An 18687-nucleotide genomic window follows, 5' to 3' on the forward strand; every position below is an offset into this window, starting at 1 on the left:
TCAACTGCCATTCATGCACGGTTACTCTGCTGCACACATGCATCAGCTTTTTTGTGATTGTTTTCATAATACATACTTCAAATCCGTCAGCCACATCCATTTTTGTGACGTGCATCAATTTGTGTTTGTCTGTGTGTACTATTACCCTCTTATTATGTTCTCTCACCCTGGCTAGTTTAATCTATGACACAATTCAAGCATGGCAGACACAAACACACACACACACACACACACATACACACACACACACACACACACCACCTAATTGGTAGCGTTTAATGACAAGTGGCCTGGGATTGGTCAAGTGGATCTATTGCAATCCAACCTTAAAGTGAAGGGTGCTTGTTTTCCATCCATTGACTCCATCTCTCTACCCATCAGCTCTTCCTCTGTCACCCCACATCCCCTCCCCTACCTCCAAATACCTTCATTCATTCCTCCAATCCCCTCCATCCCTCGCTTCCCTATTATTTAAACTTTGAATCCCTCTCACTCGTCAATCATCCCCTCATCCCTCATCCATTATTTTTTTTATCATTTCATCCTTCACCTTCTCCTCCACCCATCCATCCCACCACCCATTCAGCCTGTATTCCAATCCAATCCAATCCAACTTTATTTGTTAAGCCCTTTAAAACAAACACTGTTGACTAAAGTGCCTTACAGAGTAATGCATATTGTTCCCTGCATCCATCCTGGCCTCTCTTCCCCTTCAGTCCCTTCATGTGTCTCCCTCTTGTTAGAACGCAGCACAGGTCACAGATCATCCAGCTACCAGTATGCTGTTACTCTGTTTTCTTCTTCCTCCCAAACGAATACAAATGCTTTCACTTGCAAAGACCCACTTGCGAAAACACACACACACACACACACACACACACACACACACACACACACACACACACACACACACACAGCTGATTTATGACTAGTGTCTCGTGGCCCGTGCGGTTGGCTCAGTAGCTAATTACGTTCTATTTAACAGGCCGTCAGTGGAGGGAGATATAGGGAGAGACAGAGAGCAATGGTGTGTGTGTTTGTTGTGGGAGGGTCAGCAAATCTGGCACGGACAGAAGACTGGCTTTGCCGACACTATCTATCTATCGACATGTACATATAGCCTCCAATTTACACATTTCCTGCTTCCTATTCAGACACTATCTTACACGCTATGTAACACAGGCCTGGGTACTAAAATGTTAATACACCGCTGTGTTCAACACAGAGTTACAAGGGCCACATGACACTTCTGGTTCATGTACTCCAAAATGAACATCACATGTTGGACTGCACCACCAACAGGTGAGCTGGTCATCAGCCATGTGGAAATGGTGCTTCATTACAGCATAATGCCATACAGCCAATGTGTTTCTCATAAAACGGATAAATTATTTCAGAAACTAGTGTTTGTTAGCTGTCAGTATTTTTTACAAAGAGTAAAAAAAAGAATAGTTAAATTGTTGCCCTCCCAGTCTCAAATATAAAACACTGAATGGGTTTTGATGTGATCAGGCAGTTGATATTTAAATCATCAATCAACCATTGTGAGTAGTGCCTCATTAGTGGTCAATTATCATTTTGATGGAATACTTCTTTTTAACGGAAAGGAAAGAAAGAGAGAGAGAGAGAGAGAGAGAGAGAGAGAGAGAGAGAGAGAGAGAGCATTCCCCTGTCTAACAGCCACCCTCCATCCAAAATAACAACACCTTCCCGTTTCACCAATTCACTTGGGACATATTAATTCAGCATTTAGCAACACACACACATACAGCCAAATCCCCAATGATCCAATCCTCAGAGCGAGCAGAAAAAAATTCTTCCTTGATAGAAACTCCCTTCCCCCCAGTGAGGGAGAGCCTACGCACGCACACAAACACACACACACACACACACGCACACACACACACACACACACACACACACACACACACACACACACACACACACACACACACACACACACACACACACAGCATGTCTTTATCCTCTTACACGGCGTCCCCAGAGGGCCACTGCAGCACAGGGAAAATGGAGCGCTACCATTGAGTGTGACATATTCACAGACATATCTGTACTAATGAAAGATATTAATCTAATGCACATTAGTGGAGGTAATGAAAAGGTCAGTGTGGAGACAGAGAATTTTCTTTGAAAAAGAGAGAACAAAAGCAGAGGGACGAGAGGAATGGAAGAAGGTAGAGAGCAAAGGAGAAGGCAATTATATGAAGATGCGAGAAGGGATGGAGAAAGGATAATATGGAGAAAGAAAGATCAGGTGAGAGGAGATGTGGTTGACATGGGGAATTTGCAGTGTACAGACAGTGAGCAAGAGGGAGCCTGTAAGTGTGTGTTTGCGCATAATAGGAACGTCTGTATGCAGTCCACGTCCAAGAGTAAAAACCAAAACAGCCATGGGATTTACCAGCACTACATGGCTGCATCCATTGGCAGACACAGACACACACACACACGCACAGACAAATATACACAAGGTGAAAGAGTGTACACCGTTGCCAATTGCCAATTAAACTGAAATCCTATTAAATCATGCATGCACACAAATGACAAGACACACTGTACGTGAAGTGTGTGTATGTGTGTGTATGTTAAGTTTGAAAATAAACAAAACACACTGGCACTCACTGACTGAGGAAATTACATATCTCAGTGTTGAGTATCTACAGTAATTATACACCCTAAAACAGGAGAGAAAGATTGATACATGCACACGCACACATGCCCACACACATCCACAGACAGTGACACCTGGTGCACCATTAAACAAACCCTCTTCTTTCACTTAGAAGGTTAATGGTCATAAATCGGCCCAAAGACAGTTGGCTGTATGTTTAGAATGTCAACCAGATGTGTGTGTGTGTGTGTGTTTGTGTGTGTGTGTTTGAAATGGTGTTGTTACTTGCCAGTTCAAGGGTCATAGAGCGAAAGCTAAAGAAAGAGTTCATGCACATGTGTTTGTGTGCATTCCCATATAATTTATGAGTTGGCCACTGGTGCTCTGAAAGACAGACGGCAATATGTCTGCCACACTGAAGCACATCACTCATATATAACACACACACGCACACACACACACACACACACACACACACACACACACTGAATTATCAGCAGATTTTCAGAACACACAAGTACAAAAGACGGGAAAGTGCGGGAGAGAAGCTGTGATGGAGGAGAGGAGAGAGTTTGTGTGAAAGAGAAGAGAAAAAACAACTGTGTGATTTCAAATGTGATTTAAAGCAGCTCTTCCAATATGACATCTCAGCAATACATCAGACACCATGAGAAACTCATAGCCTTGTGTTAACCCTGAATAATTTACTCATTCATTTTGAGCCTGCCATGTTTATTCATAAATAATAAAGATTACCCGTGTCTTATTTATGTTGTGTCACTCTGCATTTCTCTACATCTGATTACGTGGCTCATCAACGAGTGCTGACTGGATACGTGATTTATAAATACACAAACATAAAAATAAGTAAGAACGCTTATGCACAATATGTAATACCATTTCATTTCCCTACCACCCTCATTTTACAAAATGTTATAATGTGTTTTTTGATTAAATGCCTGTTCTTTCTGCTCCATTAGCCTACTTGGGAGCCATCAGAGCGAGTGGTCAGACTGGTGGGATGTCCAGGACGAACTGAACCCAATTATTAATCTGGCACAAATGAACAGATAAGGTGTATCTCACACACTTCACTGAAAATCACATTGAAAATAATCATGCATCACATTCTCTATAAGATTCTTCTAGGGCCTATAATGTCCCTAAACCCTACAAAAGAATTATCCTTGTGCAGGTTAAACAACATTTCTGTCTTGTTTGGCCCCATTCACTCACATAGTCTACAGTTCTCAGGTGAAACTTAGTCAAATTCAAATAGATAATTGTAGAATGCCAATTAGCATACACCTCCTGACCATTCATATTAGAATGTTTTCCTGATAAAACACCAGCATGCTGGGGCCATGTGGAAAGATCAGTCAGGTAATCTCCATCTCATGTCACCTTGGATACTTGTCATGCTGCATGCGTCTTACCTGGCAAAGAAGGAGGCAGCAGCGGAGGTGGCGGTTGGCACTGTCGTGGTTACAGCTGGCGTGTTTGTGTGTTGTGATGTTGAATTGGTGTGTGAAGGTGAGTGTGTGTTGTAGCGGTTCAGGGCGGCCTCCGTCAAACCTTCTCTGGAGTCCTCGGAGATCATCTGGGAGATCTGACAGGCAAGAGACACATTCAAAATGTTAACTACTGAGTTTTCTGTGTGTTTTTTGTTGTTCCACTAAGAAGAATAAGAAAAGAAACACACACACACACACACACACACACACACACACACACACACACACACTACAGTATAATAAAATATATCTCTGCTCCAGATGGTCAAATTGGAGACCACACCACACGTCTTTAGTTTCCTGTTTAAGAATAATTCATGTCCATCAATTTGTAAATTCTGCCGAATTTTTGGATTCAGAAATATCAATATTTCAACAACTTCCAAATTATATTTTTGCAGCACTGTCAGTTCCTTCCTTTATCTGTGAACAACCCTTCAGTATGGCATAGTTCACGTATGATAAGAGATTTTTAGATTCATGTTAATTTCATTTCAAAAGCGTGTGTGTAAGTGTTTTCCTTGGCAGACAGCGAAGACTAAGACAGATAAGCTCTCTAGAGAACCAGCAAAAGAATGCTGTCCGGGTCCCACATAGGGAGAAACAAACAAACAACACACGCACGCACACACACACACACACACACACACACACACACACACACACACACACACACACACACACACACACACACACACACACCTGTTTATCTCTCTTTTCACCCCTTTTGTTTTATTTTCCCCTCTTACCAGTTGTTGTTTTTTTTTTTATCATTGCTCATTCAATTTCATTCTCTGTGCCTTTGCTCTGCCACTGCAAGCAATTCACATTTGTCCTTTATTATTGGATCATCCTTCAGGACATTTGTCCTTTATTAGATAGTATGCAGGGAAGAAGGACAGTGGGGATGAAGAGGGAGAACTTTGAACTTATAACAATGTCAAGAAATGAAATGTACTGTGCCTAAACAGTTAAGGATTCATCAGATGTATGGTGTACTATAGACACAACAACATTATCTTTGGATGCATGCTTCTGTAAAGCTACCTCATCTCTACTTTTTTTTGGGGGGGGGGGGGGGGGGGGGGGGCATAGTTCAGAAGAGGAAATATGTGGAGAGAGAATAAGGGTTATGAATTTGAACGTTACGATTATAACCTGGATGCCCCCTATCTACAGTATTTACATTGTGTCTATGTATTTACGTATCTTACCAAATTGTTAAATTCATAAGCATCCTTGGTGAAAACACACAGTGTGAATGTGGCTCTTTAGTCCAGATAAGATACTTAAGACACACAGGGCCCTAGTTTCGTAGACTAGGCGTAGTCAGCACGCAGCGCACATGCGCCACGCCGACGGGGCAAGCGCAGACACGCCTCCCGTCACTCCCACCCGCGCAAGTGGGAAAGAGGGAGGAGAAGAAGGCATGAGTGGGAGACGAGGAGGAGACGAGGCGTGGACTGGGATTAACACAGCCGATTCAGATCTTAACCAATCAAATGAGCTCCTCTCCTCACCTTTAATGCCTTAAAATTTAAGGTTCAGTGCAAGTTTTGTCACTTGACACCCAATGACAGAAGCAGCGCCGCCGCTCCCACCACGCGCATCACGCGCTGTGCGTTTCCGCTACGCGTGCAATCCGCCTTTGATCTGACGTCAGATGTGACGGGACAATCTATATAGATATAAATTCACGTGTTTATTCAATTAGTTGCATTAAATAGTGTTTGTTGTGCATTTAAATGGCCTGGAACTGTGGAAACCTGCCTGTGAGGTCTTGGCGACGTGTGCGCACCGGTCAGCCAAACTGCCACTCCGCCAGCTGTAATTCGCCTTGAATGAATGGACTTTATTTGCGCCTTGCGCCTTACGCCAAGAGTAGACTAGGTTGGAGCTGGCGGGCTTTCGGCGAAGTCTCGGCGAGGCTTTTTGCCACGAAACTTCCGCTGCACCAAGCTGAATCTGTGACGCCTCCCCCTGCTGGGCCGCCACACCCATCTTGGCGCAGGCGATCCACCAAACTGCCAAACTGACCATGCGCGGGTCGAAAATTGCATTACGCCGGCTCCGCCACCCTGCGCCACCCTGCGCTGCGCCACGAAACTAGGGCGTACAGAGGCATTTATGAGTCAGCGAATGTGTGTTGCATTCGTTGTGAACAGATATATGCGTATGTGTTGATGTATATGCATGGGCATGTGGGGGCGTGCTTGCAGGCTGCCCATTCATGAAATAGATATGGATTATTGATTATAGTTCTTTATGTGCTGCCAGCAACCAGACTCAAGGGCCTAAATCATTACCCCATGCTTTAATAAAGGAACTATAGCTTGTGTGAGGGTAAATCTGAAGGCGTGCATGTCTGGCGTGTCCTTGTGTGTGCATGTGTCTGCACTTCTCTGCACCTGTTGTGTATGGGTGTGTAAATCAGCTCCACTGTGTGTGTATATATTTACTGCTGAGGGCTCCCAGGGTCCAAGCATGCAGCCCACTGCCTTGATAAATTACCTATTGTAAATGAGATGCCTCTATAGTTTATATACCACTCTCCCTCTGCACCTACACACATTTCAAATTCTCAGGCTTAGCTTGCTACCCCTGCATTATTAAAAGAGTCATGAATGTATGGAATAAGGGCTCAGTGAGCCGCATTGGCATACCTGTGCCTTTGTACTCCTGACACATTTATCCTGATGAATGCAAAGAGGAAAACTACCAGCATGGTGTACAAGCAAATGTTCCTACAGAGGGTTATTATAATGTAAGCTGAACACTGTATTACAGATGGTTGAATAAGATTTGGTGTTCAGCAATTCATACAGCAAGGACTCTTTGTTTAAGCAGCTGCACCTAAAAAGTGTAAAAAACATATCTTAATATATTTCATACTATTATGGTCTTCCAAAAGGTTTGCTGTGCTTCTCTGTGTCTGAAACAGCAGTGTGCAGCAGTGTGGTAATTATGCTTCATGCGTCTCATTAGACCAGCTATTGTAAGAGAGCTGTCAAATTAGTTCTGAATCTGAAATGCTGCACACGGGAAAGATGGATATCATGATAATTCCTCCAAAGACAGCATTCTTTACATGGTTGCCTGCTAACTCATTGGCATGGAGGCATTTTGGGCAATGCAGTCATTGAAATATAATAGGTTTTTGTTGTTTTCTGTTTGTTCTTATGTGGTCATTACACTTGTTCCATTCAGATTCTCCCACAGGTCATATAGAGTGAGCTGAGTTGCTCTCTCTACATTTCACCATACATTTGATTAAATTACACTGGATGAAACTTTAATGACCCCTATGGGGATATAAGGTCATCGCAGCAGGAGAGATAAGGATATAGATAATAGAGAGTGCTGAGGATAATACAACAGCCTAATGTGTTGAAAATCCTCACATCATACACCTGGATGTGAGATTACTTATCAAAGAGGGACGTTTTGAATGTGATATTAGATTTCCCCAGAAGGATGGGACAAAAAAAACACACACTTAGCCTATGTCTCATTCCTCCTCTTTCTACATTCACTAGCAAGGACCACACCGTCAACGAGATGCGTTTAAGGATTTATTATTATTGACAAAGAGAATGAAGCGTCGAAGATCTTGGTTCTTGAGCGTTCGAGTGCGTTGTGGGGATTCTTGTAGAGAATCCGCCGCCGCTCCCGGCGACGGAGCCCCAAAAACCTCCAATTACTTAAGAAGAGATTGAGCGGATTTGAGATCTTTGAGATCTGAACGGATGTAGCGGTCGTACGTTTGGGAGTTTGGGACTTGAGGAGTGCCATACCTGGAACGGATCGTGCGGAGGCAGGTGGACTGCAAGTCGACAGTAAGAGGAAGACGACGAGGGGAAGTGATGAAAGAGTCAAGGTAATAAGATCGAACGACGGAAAGGTTGCGTTGTATTGGTTGTGGAAGAGGTGAAAGCTTTTCCGAGTTGTCAAGTAGGACGAGGGGGTTGTGGGTGATATGGAGAAATGGCTTTGGGAAGGTATCGGCGTGAGGTGCCAAGCTTCGGAACTTCTGCAATCGGAAGCAGGAAAGAGAGTCAGCGATAGTGTTTGTTTGACCGGGAACTTGAGCTGCGCGGAGAACATATTGATGTGTAACGGAGTGCTGGATGAGGCTCCGTGTGAACTGCATGATGGATGGGGAGTTGGAGCGTCCTTGTTAATTATGTCTACGACTGCAAGGTTATCTGAGTATATGTGGATGGACTTGCGGGACCATTTGTGTCTCCGCAAGATGGCGGCGACCAATATAGGGTAGGTCTCGAGAGCACGGGGAAGCGACCTGGCATTCGTTTGCAAGCTCTGGGGGCCGTACTGCTTTGAACCATCTTCCGTTGTAGAAGCCCCCAAAAACGACTGAAGGAGAAGTGTCAATGTACAGATGGATGTCATGTGGGTGAGTCCCTTGGTCGTCGTAGAAGAAAGTGATTCCGTTCTGATTAGTGAGAAGGTTGAGCCACAGACAGAGTTTGGCGAGGAGGGGCCCTCTGTTTTCTCTGCGGATGATGTAACTCTGAGGTCGGAGAAGACTGAAGTCGGAGTGGCCAGGCCAGAAGCGGGTGGTGATGACGGGGGGGGTGATGGAAGATCGCCCGAAGGATGGGCGACGTATGGCGCCCCAGTGCCAGGAGCCCCGGCTGAAACGGGCTGCTGTGGTTGTTGGAAAAGCGGCAAGGGGGCCCTGGCATCCCGGTGCCAGGAGCCCCCGCGAAGGTTAGCTGCGGTGACGGCTGGAACTGGATGGCGGTGGGCGCTGTGGCGTTTGCCCTTGGGGTTGTCGCATTTGCTGATGATGACAATCCTGATGAAAGTTGGAGGGTCCTGGAATCCGTCTGGGCGCTCCCTCTTGATTGTAGATATGACAAGAAGTGGTGGCGGAAACTCCGCAGTTGTTTGATCTGGCAGAGGATCTCTGTCTCTGCTTTTGCTACTGCTCTTGTTTTCTTAGGGCTGTGTTTGATGGTATTATTAGCCCCCGGTTCTTTTGTTGGAAGCCCAAGGATAAACCGAAGAAATCCTCAGTTCATGAATATAGAATTTGTTCAGGCCGCAGTAAAGTATGGCGGGCCTGGGCTCGGAATGGCAGGGCTCCTGCAAGATCTCGGTCAGAACGAACGTTGTTTCCGGGTGCTGGATACATTTTATCTTCTGGGGCTGGGACTGCCCCGTACGGAAGTTAAACTTTCACGCAAACGAGTCTTACTGGTCAGTTGTCTCTGACGTGAACTTACGGAAATGTAATATGAATCGTGTTTGAGTGTTGTCCTTTATTTTTTTTTTGCGCGCACGCTGTGTTTGCTTTTGATGCGTTTCTGTGAGCCTAAAACGGCTTGTTTCGTTCGATTCACGAGACTCGCAGCTTTCAAATGATGTATAATATGACGCAGACACATTCGAAATAATATACGATTAAATGGAATGAATGCGAAACTAGTGCAAAACGGCCCGCACATGTCACATGACGCGACAGTTTGAAAAGTCACACTGTACTAATGAGCACGACCGGTGATTTATATGGGTTCGGTGAAAAAGTACGAGTCTAAAGTGAACACAGTGAAAGCGAATTGTACCAGTACTGTCCCTTTAACAAGAGTGTCGACGTCACGGCCTGTACGGGTGTGCGTGATGACGTCACCCGGAAGCGAGCGGCCACGAGTGTGGAGTTTGCTTTATTGTCCGATCGATGGAACGTCTTTTGGCGTCTTTCCGGTTGGAGATTCTTTGAAGATGGAGACTGGTCGAGGGATCTCACTGGAGCGTGGTGACGCTGCGACCGGCGAGTTGTCGGGACGATGGCAGGAGGCTGGAGTGATGTTCGGAGGCGACGGGGTCGGCGAACTCCGGCGACGTTCTGTCCGTGAGTTTCCTCGTCCTCTCTTAACTGCTGAAGGAGGTGGGCTGGGAGACACAGAGGATTCGTCGGGCGAGCTATGGTAGTCTTGACTGTTGAGAAGGGAAGAACTAGGCGGAACACTGACCATGGATGAGATGGAGTTGGTTTTCTTCGAAGTCGCTTGCGTCCTGGACGTCGGGAACGGAGGTGGCGTCGGCTTCTGGTGGATTATGGTCCTGATCTTGATGGAAAGGATCGTCGGTGGACAGGGATGGAGAGACGAAATCCGTGGTGAGGTGAGTTAAGCTGCGAGGTGAGCCAAAGCTGGTGTTTGTTCATGCGAAAGTTTGGTTGTGCTCGAGGCGAAGTCGCGTGCTCTCGTCTCTGGCCGAACACGAGAGCGAGTGCAGGATACGAGAGCGAGCGCAGAATACGAGAGCGAAGCGGAGGAGAGGGTCAGGTGGCTATTTATAGAGATGCGGAAGTTGGCGCTGTTGAGGTGTGGACCTGCTCCTGAAACTGCGCCAACTAGGCTTCAACTATAGCACTTATCCCTAATCCCCTCCTCTCTGCTCTCAAAAAAAAAAGGTATAAGCTGCCTCATTCATTTTTATTACAACACAAGCATCATTTCCCCAGCGTTCACCTTCCTCATCTGTCACTCTCACATTTATTTTATTTTCCATCCTTTTCCAACCACATGCTCCAGGAAACGAACATAGAATTTGTACCTTAAATTTCAGGCTTGTATGAGAGAGGACGGAATGAGAAAATGGTGTGTTTGCGTGTGAGGTCCCGCCTGCTTTTATCAGGGGGATAGACACTCTAAAACAATCTAAATGCGTACAGCAGCAGAGAGAGGAAGAGCGAGGGAGAGACAGAGAGAAAGAGAGAGAGAGAGAGAGAGAGAGAGAGAGAGAGAGAGAGAGAGAGAGAGAGAGAGAGACTGCCCTTTGTGAAAGTGGGAGAGAAAATTGGGGGACTGACAGAAAAAAGTTAGTGAGTGAATGGAGATGGGTGTTTATTTAGTCTGCATCAGAGATAGGATAACAGAAACAGAGTCTATGTGAGACAGAGAGCAAAGGAAAAGAAAGCAAGAGAGCAAAAGAGAGAGAACTGTGGTGAGGCAGAGGAGGGTAGAATTGAATAACTACTGCTTCGTACCGACACATGGATAGCATGTTATCATAAGCGACCTCAATGCTGCACACTGTATGTCAAAACACAGGAAAAAAGGGAGAAATGTAGTTTTATGTACATTCATTTTGCTGTAGGCTAATAATTATTTTATGGAAAGCAGAGATATTACAAAACGCACGCATCCCCATGATTTAATATACAATATACACAATGCTTTTCCAAAGGCTAAGCATGCATGAGCTTATCATGCTCTTGTTTTATGCAGTTACACAGCAGCACAAGACCATCCTCCCCAAAGAAACATTGTATTGATCGTGCAAGTAGCTTATTATGACCCGTATTTATGGTTATTGTTAGGCGATGACTTCCAGTGGTCTCTGCTAGAGCGGAAGTCGGGGTGGATGGATGGATGGATGTCCGTGTCCCGTGTGAAACCAAAAGCTGACATGAACTTATTTTGACAAACAGAAGTTAACTTATGTTACATACTCAACCTTAGATAACATGACATACTTCTTTAAACCCAAACTATGATCTTTTCCTAATCCTCACCAAGTAGCTTTGTTTGAATTCACAACGTTAGCCACATGTGTAACCACATGTGTAACCACATGTTTTAGCAAGTGGCCTACTCTCATCATATATTGTTGTTTTGGGAGTCATTGGCAAACAACCTTCTGTTTTATCAATGAGCACATTCAGCACTGAAGTGAACATGTGCACTGCTCTCTCATAGATGAACTCAAGGGGACCTTGGCTGGAATAAGTCATGAAATACACATTGGGCCCTAGTTTCGTACACAATCAGGGCTCAGCGCACTTGCGCCGCGCCGACGGGGTGTCTCCGCCTGGACTTTGCAAGTTTCGTGCATGGCGCAGTCCGGCGCAGGCACTCCTCCCGTCAGTGCAAGTTTCGTCACTTGACAACCCAATGACAGAAGACAGCAGCAGCAGCAGCTTCTTTCTTTCTCTGTCTCTCTGTCTCTCTCTCTCTCTCTCTCTCTCTCTCTCTGTTTCTTTTCTTTTGAATTCTTCTTTATACTCACTCTCTGATGCCGAGGGTGTCTGTGGTTGGCTGAGAGAGATGTGAAATCGTTAGTTCACATCAGCATCAGCATCACAGTTTCAGCTGTGTTAATTCAGTCAGGCTGAGTTTCCGTTACGCATGCCATCCGCCTTTGATCTGACATCAGATGTGACGGGACAATCTATATAGATATAAATTCATGTTTTGATTCAATTAGTTGCATTAAATAGTGTTTGTTGTGATTAGTTGCCTGGAACTGTGGAAACCTGCCTGTGAGGTCTTGGTGACGTGTGCGCACTGCGTGCCGGTGAGCCAAACTGCCACTCCGCCAGCTGTAATCTGCCTTGCGCCGAGAGTAGACCAGGTTGGAGCTGGCGGGCTTTCGGCGCAGTCTTGGCGTGGCTTTTTGGCACGAAACTTCCACTGCGCCAAGCTGAATCTGTGACGCCTCCCCCTGCTGCGCCGCCACACCCATCTCGGCGCAGGCGATCCACCAAACTGCCAAACTGACCGTGCGCAAGGCTGCGATGGTCGAAACTTGCATTGCGCCAGCTCCGCCACCCTGCGCCACCCTGCGCTGCGCCACGAAACTAGGGCCCATTGTTTTTGTGAGATGGCTTGCTTGTCAACTTCTATTTTAACTGACATAAGCACCTGCATGGAATACACAACTGCTGGCCAGCGTGCAACTACACTGTAGCAGTTAGGGCATTGCACTGTAAGTAACACTGTAGGACTCTATCTAATCTTTCATTTTTTTTCCACACAGATTTATCTCGCTGTTCCAGGGATTGAACTCGCGACCTTCTGGTCACACGATTCTCTCACCTTTAGGCCACCATTGCTGCCCTATTTAATCCTAAAGGATATTCGGCCTGAAAGTGTTTGGCAGTGAGGGTTTAGCTTAAATTTTTTTATTACAGGACAACATTGTAAACCTGTTTGTGTTGTATCTCACATCCTGTTCCTTTCTGCAAGATAAATAATAAAAACACACACACACACAAACACACACACATTCACACAAATATACTCAGGCACAACTAACAGAAACACAGTAAACACGCACACAGGCACACACGATACTGTATAAACCTGCTTTCAATTAGCTGCTTGAAGGACACAGCAAGGGCAAAGAGACAATGTTAGATTTGAGAGAGAGAGAGAGAGAGAGAGAGAGAGAGAGAGAGAGAGAGAGAGAGAGAGAGAGAGCAACGTGGCATCATGACTTTTTGTAAATATACACGCTGTTGGGGTTGTAGCAGGAGCAGATTTGGTTATCAACAGTTAATTATTAATATCAATATGATTATCGGTATTAATAATTATATTTAATATATTATCATGATATAATCATGAATAAACGGGGCACCACCCTGGGATCAGGGAAAAGATAACCTAAAACTGTATTCAGTCTCAATATAAAGGTTTTATACTCACATGCCAATCATCGTGATAATTGGCATAGAAGCATAAAACAATCTAACAATTAAAAACGGCGTGAAATTCAAGCACTAGCCTTCACAACCTGCTGTTATCCAGTGACATATACACAACAAGCACAAGAGACCGCTAGTTATAACATAATAAGATTTATTAAAATCAGTAATAATGATCACAATCAATAACACTGCAATTAACAAAGCCTTATTACCTAACTACCTAACACAAAAAACTAAGCTAAACAGAAGGAGAGACACACGTGGAGTGTGTGTGTGTGTGCGTATGTGTGTGCGTGCGTGCGTGCGTGTGCATGTGCGTGTGTGTGCGTGTGTGTCGAGAGAGAGAGAGAGCGAGAGAGAGAGAGAGGGATGGCTATTCGCGGCCACAAGATGGAGCTATTCCTCACAGCGTTCAGGGGCGGAGCCACTGACGTCCGATGGAGTAGCGAGAGAGGGAGAGAGAGAGAGAGCGAGAGATGGCCGGATGCAGCCACCAGATGTAGCTATGTCCCTAGCGTCCGCCGGGAACAGCTGGCTTAGGACACGTGTGTGCGGCGTATGTGTGTGTGTGTGTGTTAGCGGGACACAAACAAAGAGAGAGAGAATGCGCGAGCGATATTCTGAGGCTCAGAAGGCGTGCCGCTATCACACGGGTGCGCGTGAATGAACTGGCGTTTATTCCTCGAGAGTGGTCTTTTAACTGATAGCTCAACTACTCCTGCTTTATGGTCTACGGCGACGTGGTTGGGATGGATTCATCTCGGCGTGGCTGTGCCTGCTGCCATGGACTACTACTGTTGATACTATTGCTTCTGTTAATACCACCACTACTGTTAATGCTACTACTACCATACTACCAACACCAAATGCAGTTGGAACCCAAGGGCCTGGGCTGCACGAGATTTCTGCCTAAAAGCCTATTAAGGCAGTTTTTTCTCGCCACTGTCGCTGTAACACTTGCCCCTGGGTGATGTTGGGAATTTGAAATTGTGTTGACTCTTGAAATTTTGAGCATATTCTAGTCCTGCTCAATGTGTTAAGTGTCCTGAGATGACTTCTGTTGTGATTTGACACTATAAATAAAATTGAATTGAATTGAATTGATAGTAGAGGCTTTCTGAGCTCGCGAATATGGCGGAGGTTAGTCGAAAACACTGTTACAGAAATCAACCCAGCGGCGTGGGTACACGATCAGCATTCAAATACAGCAGCACATGAACAAACGGACTCGGCGGTCCGCGATCAGAACTTAAAACACATTAACAAGAATTACAAGCATGTCCTACACTATCGAATCTCTGCTTCTGCCCAGACAAATAGCCTCTTACTTTTGTCGATGTGAGATGCGTCGATGTGAGGGTTCCGTCCTGTGCGGTGATGGCGTTCCTTGGCGCAGGCAACGGACGGCAGTTTGTGGGCGCTCGTTCAGCGCCGGATCCAATTAGTTGAAGAAAACCGTTAGTAATTCTTCCTTCTGCAGGGAACGATGAACAATCGCGGGGCTCGGCGATTTAGTCAGCTGATTTTAGACAAAGACGGGTCGAGTTATCCGTTCTGCTGGCAGCTGGGACGAAGAAAGTTTTTCTTCTTTCCGCGGGGAACAGGAGAGTCGCGTTGTCGCGGCGGTCTCCTCGGGATCCAAAATGATAAACAAAAGAAAAATAAAACGAGTAGAGGAAAAGAGGGGTAAAACAGTCTGTTGCTCGTCCAGCGAGTTTGGGGGAAAGACTGCGGCCTAGGACAAAGGAAAATGCTGCAGACGTAATGTTCACCTCCTGTTGTAACGCGAGTTACGGTGGAAAGAGGAAGTTCTTCCGGCGGCGCCGGGATTTATAGCTCACGGCTGCTTCAGGGGACCCCCTGGAGTCCCCTGCAGTTGTCAGCCAATAGGGCACCAGTTGTGTGACGTCGCACCTCGCACCCAGGTGACCCTAAAATGGTGGTTGTAGTTTTTATCTCCTTTGTTCCTTTGTCCTGGCCGCATGTGTAGGCTTTTGTAGGCCGCGTTGTGTAGTCCTAACGGTTAGGTCCCCAACAACGCCACTGCCTGTGGTGTGTAGGGTTGCACGGTATACCGGTACTAATTTGGTATTTAAAACGGTACTATATTGCATTTGGACGGACCGGTACTTGCAGCGCCGCCAGCAGCGCCCGCAACAGCGTGGCGAACTCGCCACGTGACGTCACCGCGTTGTAACTACAGCTGAGAGGACGAGGAGCGAGCCGCAGCTTGGAGAGATAAAAGGAAAAAGCAAGCAAGCCGGAGGAAACCGGTAGCAAGTTAGCGAGCAGCATGGACTGGAGCAACAAACGGAGCAGGAGGAAAGCTTGGAGCGAGTGCGAGAGAGCGAGAGAGAGAGCGCGAGCGAGAGAAGCACGGAAAGGAGAAGGCTGCTGCAACCGTCACCACACCGCAACTTGCGGACAAACCAGCGCCGCGAAGTGCGATATGGCCGTACTTTAGCTTAAAACAAATGCGCAAAGCGAGGCAGTTAACGCTGATGCACCACTGTGTAAACGGTGTTTAAAAACATGCATGGCTAACAGCGTAAACACCTCCGACTTAGCCAAACACTTAAAAGGACGCGCCCCCAGACCTGCACACTGAGCTCAGGGAACGACAGGTCATTTACTCAGGAAAAAAAGCCACATTCAGTGCTAAAAGCAAGGGCCACTCCCCTTCACTCTTAACAAAAATTAGCTCTGGAAGAAAGAAAATAGAGCTGGTTTATTTATATTATTATATTTTATATTATATTATTGTATTTATATTTTCACATTTTTAAAATTGTGTGCATTAGAAAAGCTTGTCTTTGTGGTATTTTATTTTATTTGCTGATTAATATGTTATTGTTCTAAGATTTTTTATCAAAATAAAGTCAGTAATGACATTTTTTGCGTTCACTTTTTATTTTAAAAAGTATCGAAAAGTACCGAAAAGTACCAAAACACATGTTGGTACCGGTACCGGTACCAAAATGTTGGTATTGTGACAACACTGGTGGTGTGTTATCTGTACGCAATTCGAGCTATCCGCGTGTATGTGTACATTCTGAGCGAAACGACCCATCACATGTTTGTCGGCGCCCTCTAGCGAAACGACCCATCACATCCGCGTGTATATAAACGCCCTTTAAGGTTAGGGTTAGGGTTAGGGTTCGTCGTTGATAAACACGCGAAAAGGCGATTGTGCGTAGTGATAACACGCCACAATGGCATACGAGTTGGCGTGTCATACATACGCCGATTCATGAGATCAGTCTGGAGAGAGAGAGACAGAGAGAGAGAGAGAGAGAGAGAGAGAGAGAGAGAGAGAAACCAAACCACCACATAAATTTAACATGAAATTATTTGAAATCCAGTTAATTTGCTCACTGATCCCAGTCTGTCTTCCTTGTTCTAACTGATTCAGCGTTTGTTCTTCTTGTGCAACCAAAAAGAAAAGTCCTAATAAATAAAAAACATGGAGGTTGCTACCTCTACTGCTGACCCAGCAAGACTTTAATGTCAGCCACTGGCAGACAGATCGCTTCTGTTCTCTGTCGACCTCTGCATCCTTCCCCTCTTCCAGTCTTTTATTCTTCTACCTCTGTATGTGATTTTAATGGTGATTTTCCACAAGTATTGCTATTGAAAGTATTTCAGAGGAGTAACGGTCGACTGATTCTGGGTGCAGAGTTTCAACATCAATAATACAAATTGTCCCCGCTGTTGTTCCAAGTGTGTTTGTTTCTCTTTTGTTTGAAGAGATTTCTCATCTGACTAGACCTTCTGCTGTACATCAGTAAAGTAGCAATATCTAATTCTCTGGTAAAAAAAAAAGAAATACAGTGTAGAGGTGCTCGTCATATGTGTCCATATACACTGATGTCTCTATAATAAAATGCCTCTTACTTTTATTCTCCCTTATTCTAAACCCATCGCTCTAACTGTCCCTTCATCTTTTACTTTCTTGCTTTTACTTATCATTACCACTTTTTGATCATCTCCGTGCTCAGCTCCTCCCATCGCTCTTCCTCTCCCACGGGTGAGTCTAAATGAGGCTGATTTATTATTGTGCTCGGTTTCTCCTTTCCTGCTGAAACACCATTACTGTCAAAGTCACAGCACGAACATGGACTTTCTAACATTTTACACCTCTCGACGCAGGTACTAACTCAAACACTGAAATACGAGCATGTGAGTAAATGCACGCACACATGGAAACAACACGCATGTTACGCTACTGTGGACACGAAACAGAGACCTCTTGCACACGGGCTGGTCGAATAGTAAAAAATATTTTTTTCCAATCACTATTCTTTGAACTTGATGGAAAATGTCATGAGGTCAAGGTCAAAGATGCAAATGACAATTCATGAGAACAAAAGACAACCGTGCTGCTAAGAGAATCAGACTACACACTAATTATGCAATGGAAGTTGCATGATTAGTTAGTTAGTGAAGTGGTTCTGCCACTTAAAATGTTGCTGTTGCAACGAATTGTGGAACATAATTAGCTATTTTGCTTTCATAAAGGATGGTCCAGTGGTACCCTGTGCTAAAGGAGATTAAAAAAACGTTGATACTTCTGGGTCATTACTCTCAGTTAGTCATAGAGTCATATATAAAAGTCATATAAACGATGTGATATAATAAATGGAAATATCAAAGTAAACATAAAAAAGAAAGCTTGATTTTGACACACCTACCAATGTTGCCGACCAACAGTGACATGAGGCAATTTATCAATGTTGGAATACAATAAAAACATCTTATAAATTGGTATTTGGCAAAAAAGAAATTTCAGATGAACACCTTCATTGTCGTTTCCATGGAGACAGTATACATAAAGGTTCCTCTGCTTAATTTATTTATGACCAGTAGGACAAGATAACGAAACAAAGTATTTTCCACCTACGACTCCATATCTCCGCATTCAATTTGGAGTCATGGCCTGAAACAGCAAGATAGAAAAGGGGGTGAGTATGAAACAGACAAAGTGTGAGAAATAATAGGGGAGATGGAAAGAAAGAAGCACAAGGAATAAGAAGAGTGTGTGTGTGTGTGTGTGTGTGTGTGTGTGTATGAGAGAGAGAGAG

General features: G+C 45.0%; 1 protein-coding gene across 2 annotated transcripts in view; it reads right to left on the minus strand.

The window, feature by feature from the left end:
• The window catches only part of kif26ba (kinesin family member 26Ba), a 127016-nt gene that overhangs the window by 49047 nt on the left and 59282 nt on the right, over positions 1 to 18687 (minus strand). For both annotated transcript variants that reach the window (XM_084006516.1, XM_084006515.1), the window contains exon 4: positions 4069 to 4241. In XM_084006516.1, coding sequence (XP_083862642.1) covers positions 4069 to 4241 — 173 coding nt within the window. The remainder of the gene's footprint in view (positions 1 to 4068; positions 4242 to 18687) is intronic.

This window comes from Eutrigla gurnardus, assembly GCF_963514095.1.
Source record: "Eutrigla gurnardus genome assembly, chromosome: 1".
NCBI lineage: Eukaryota > Metazoa > Chordata > Actinopteri > Perciformes > Triglidae > Eutrigla > Eutrigla gurnardus.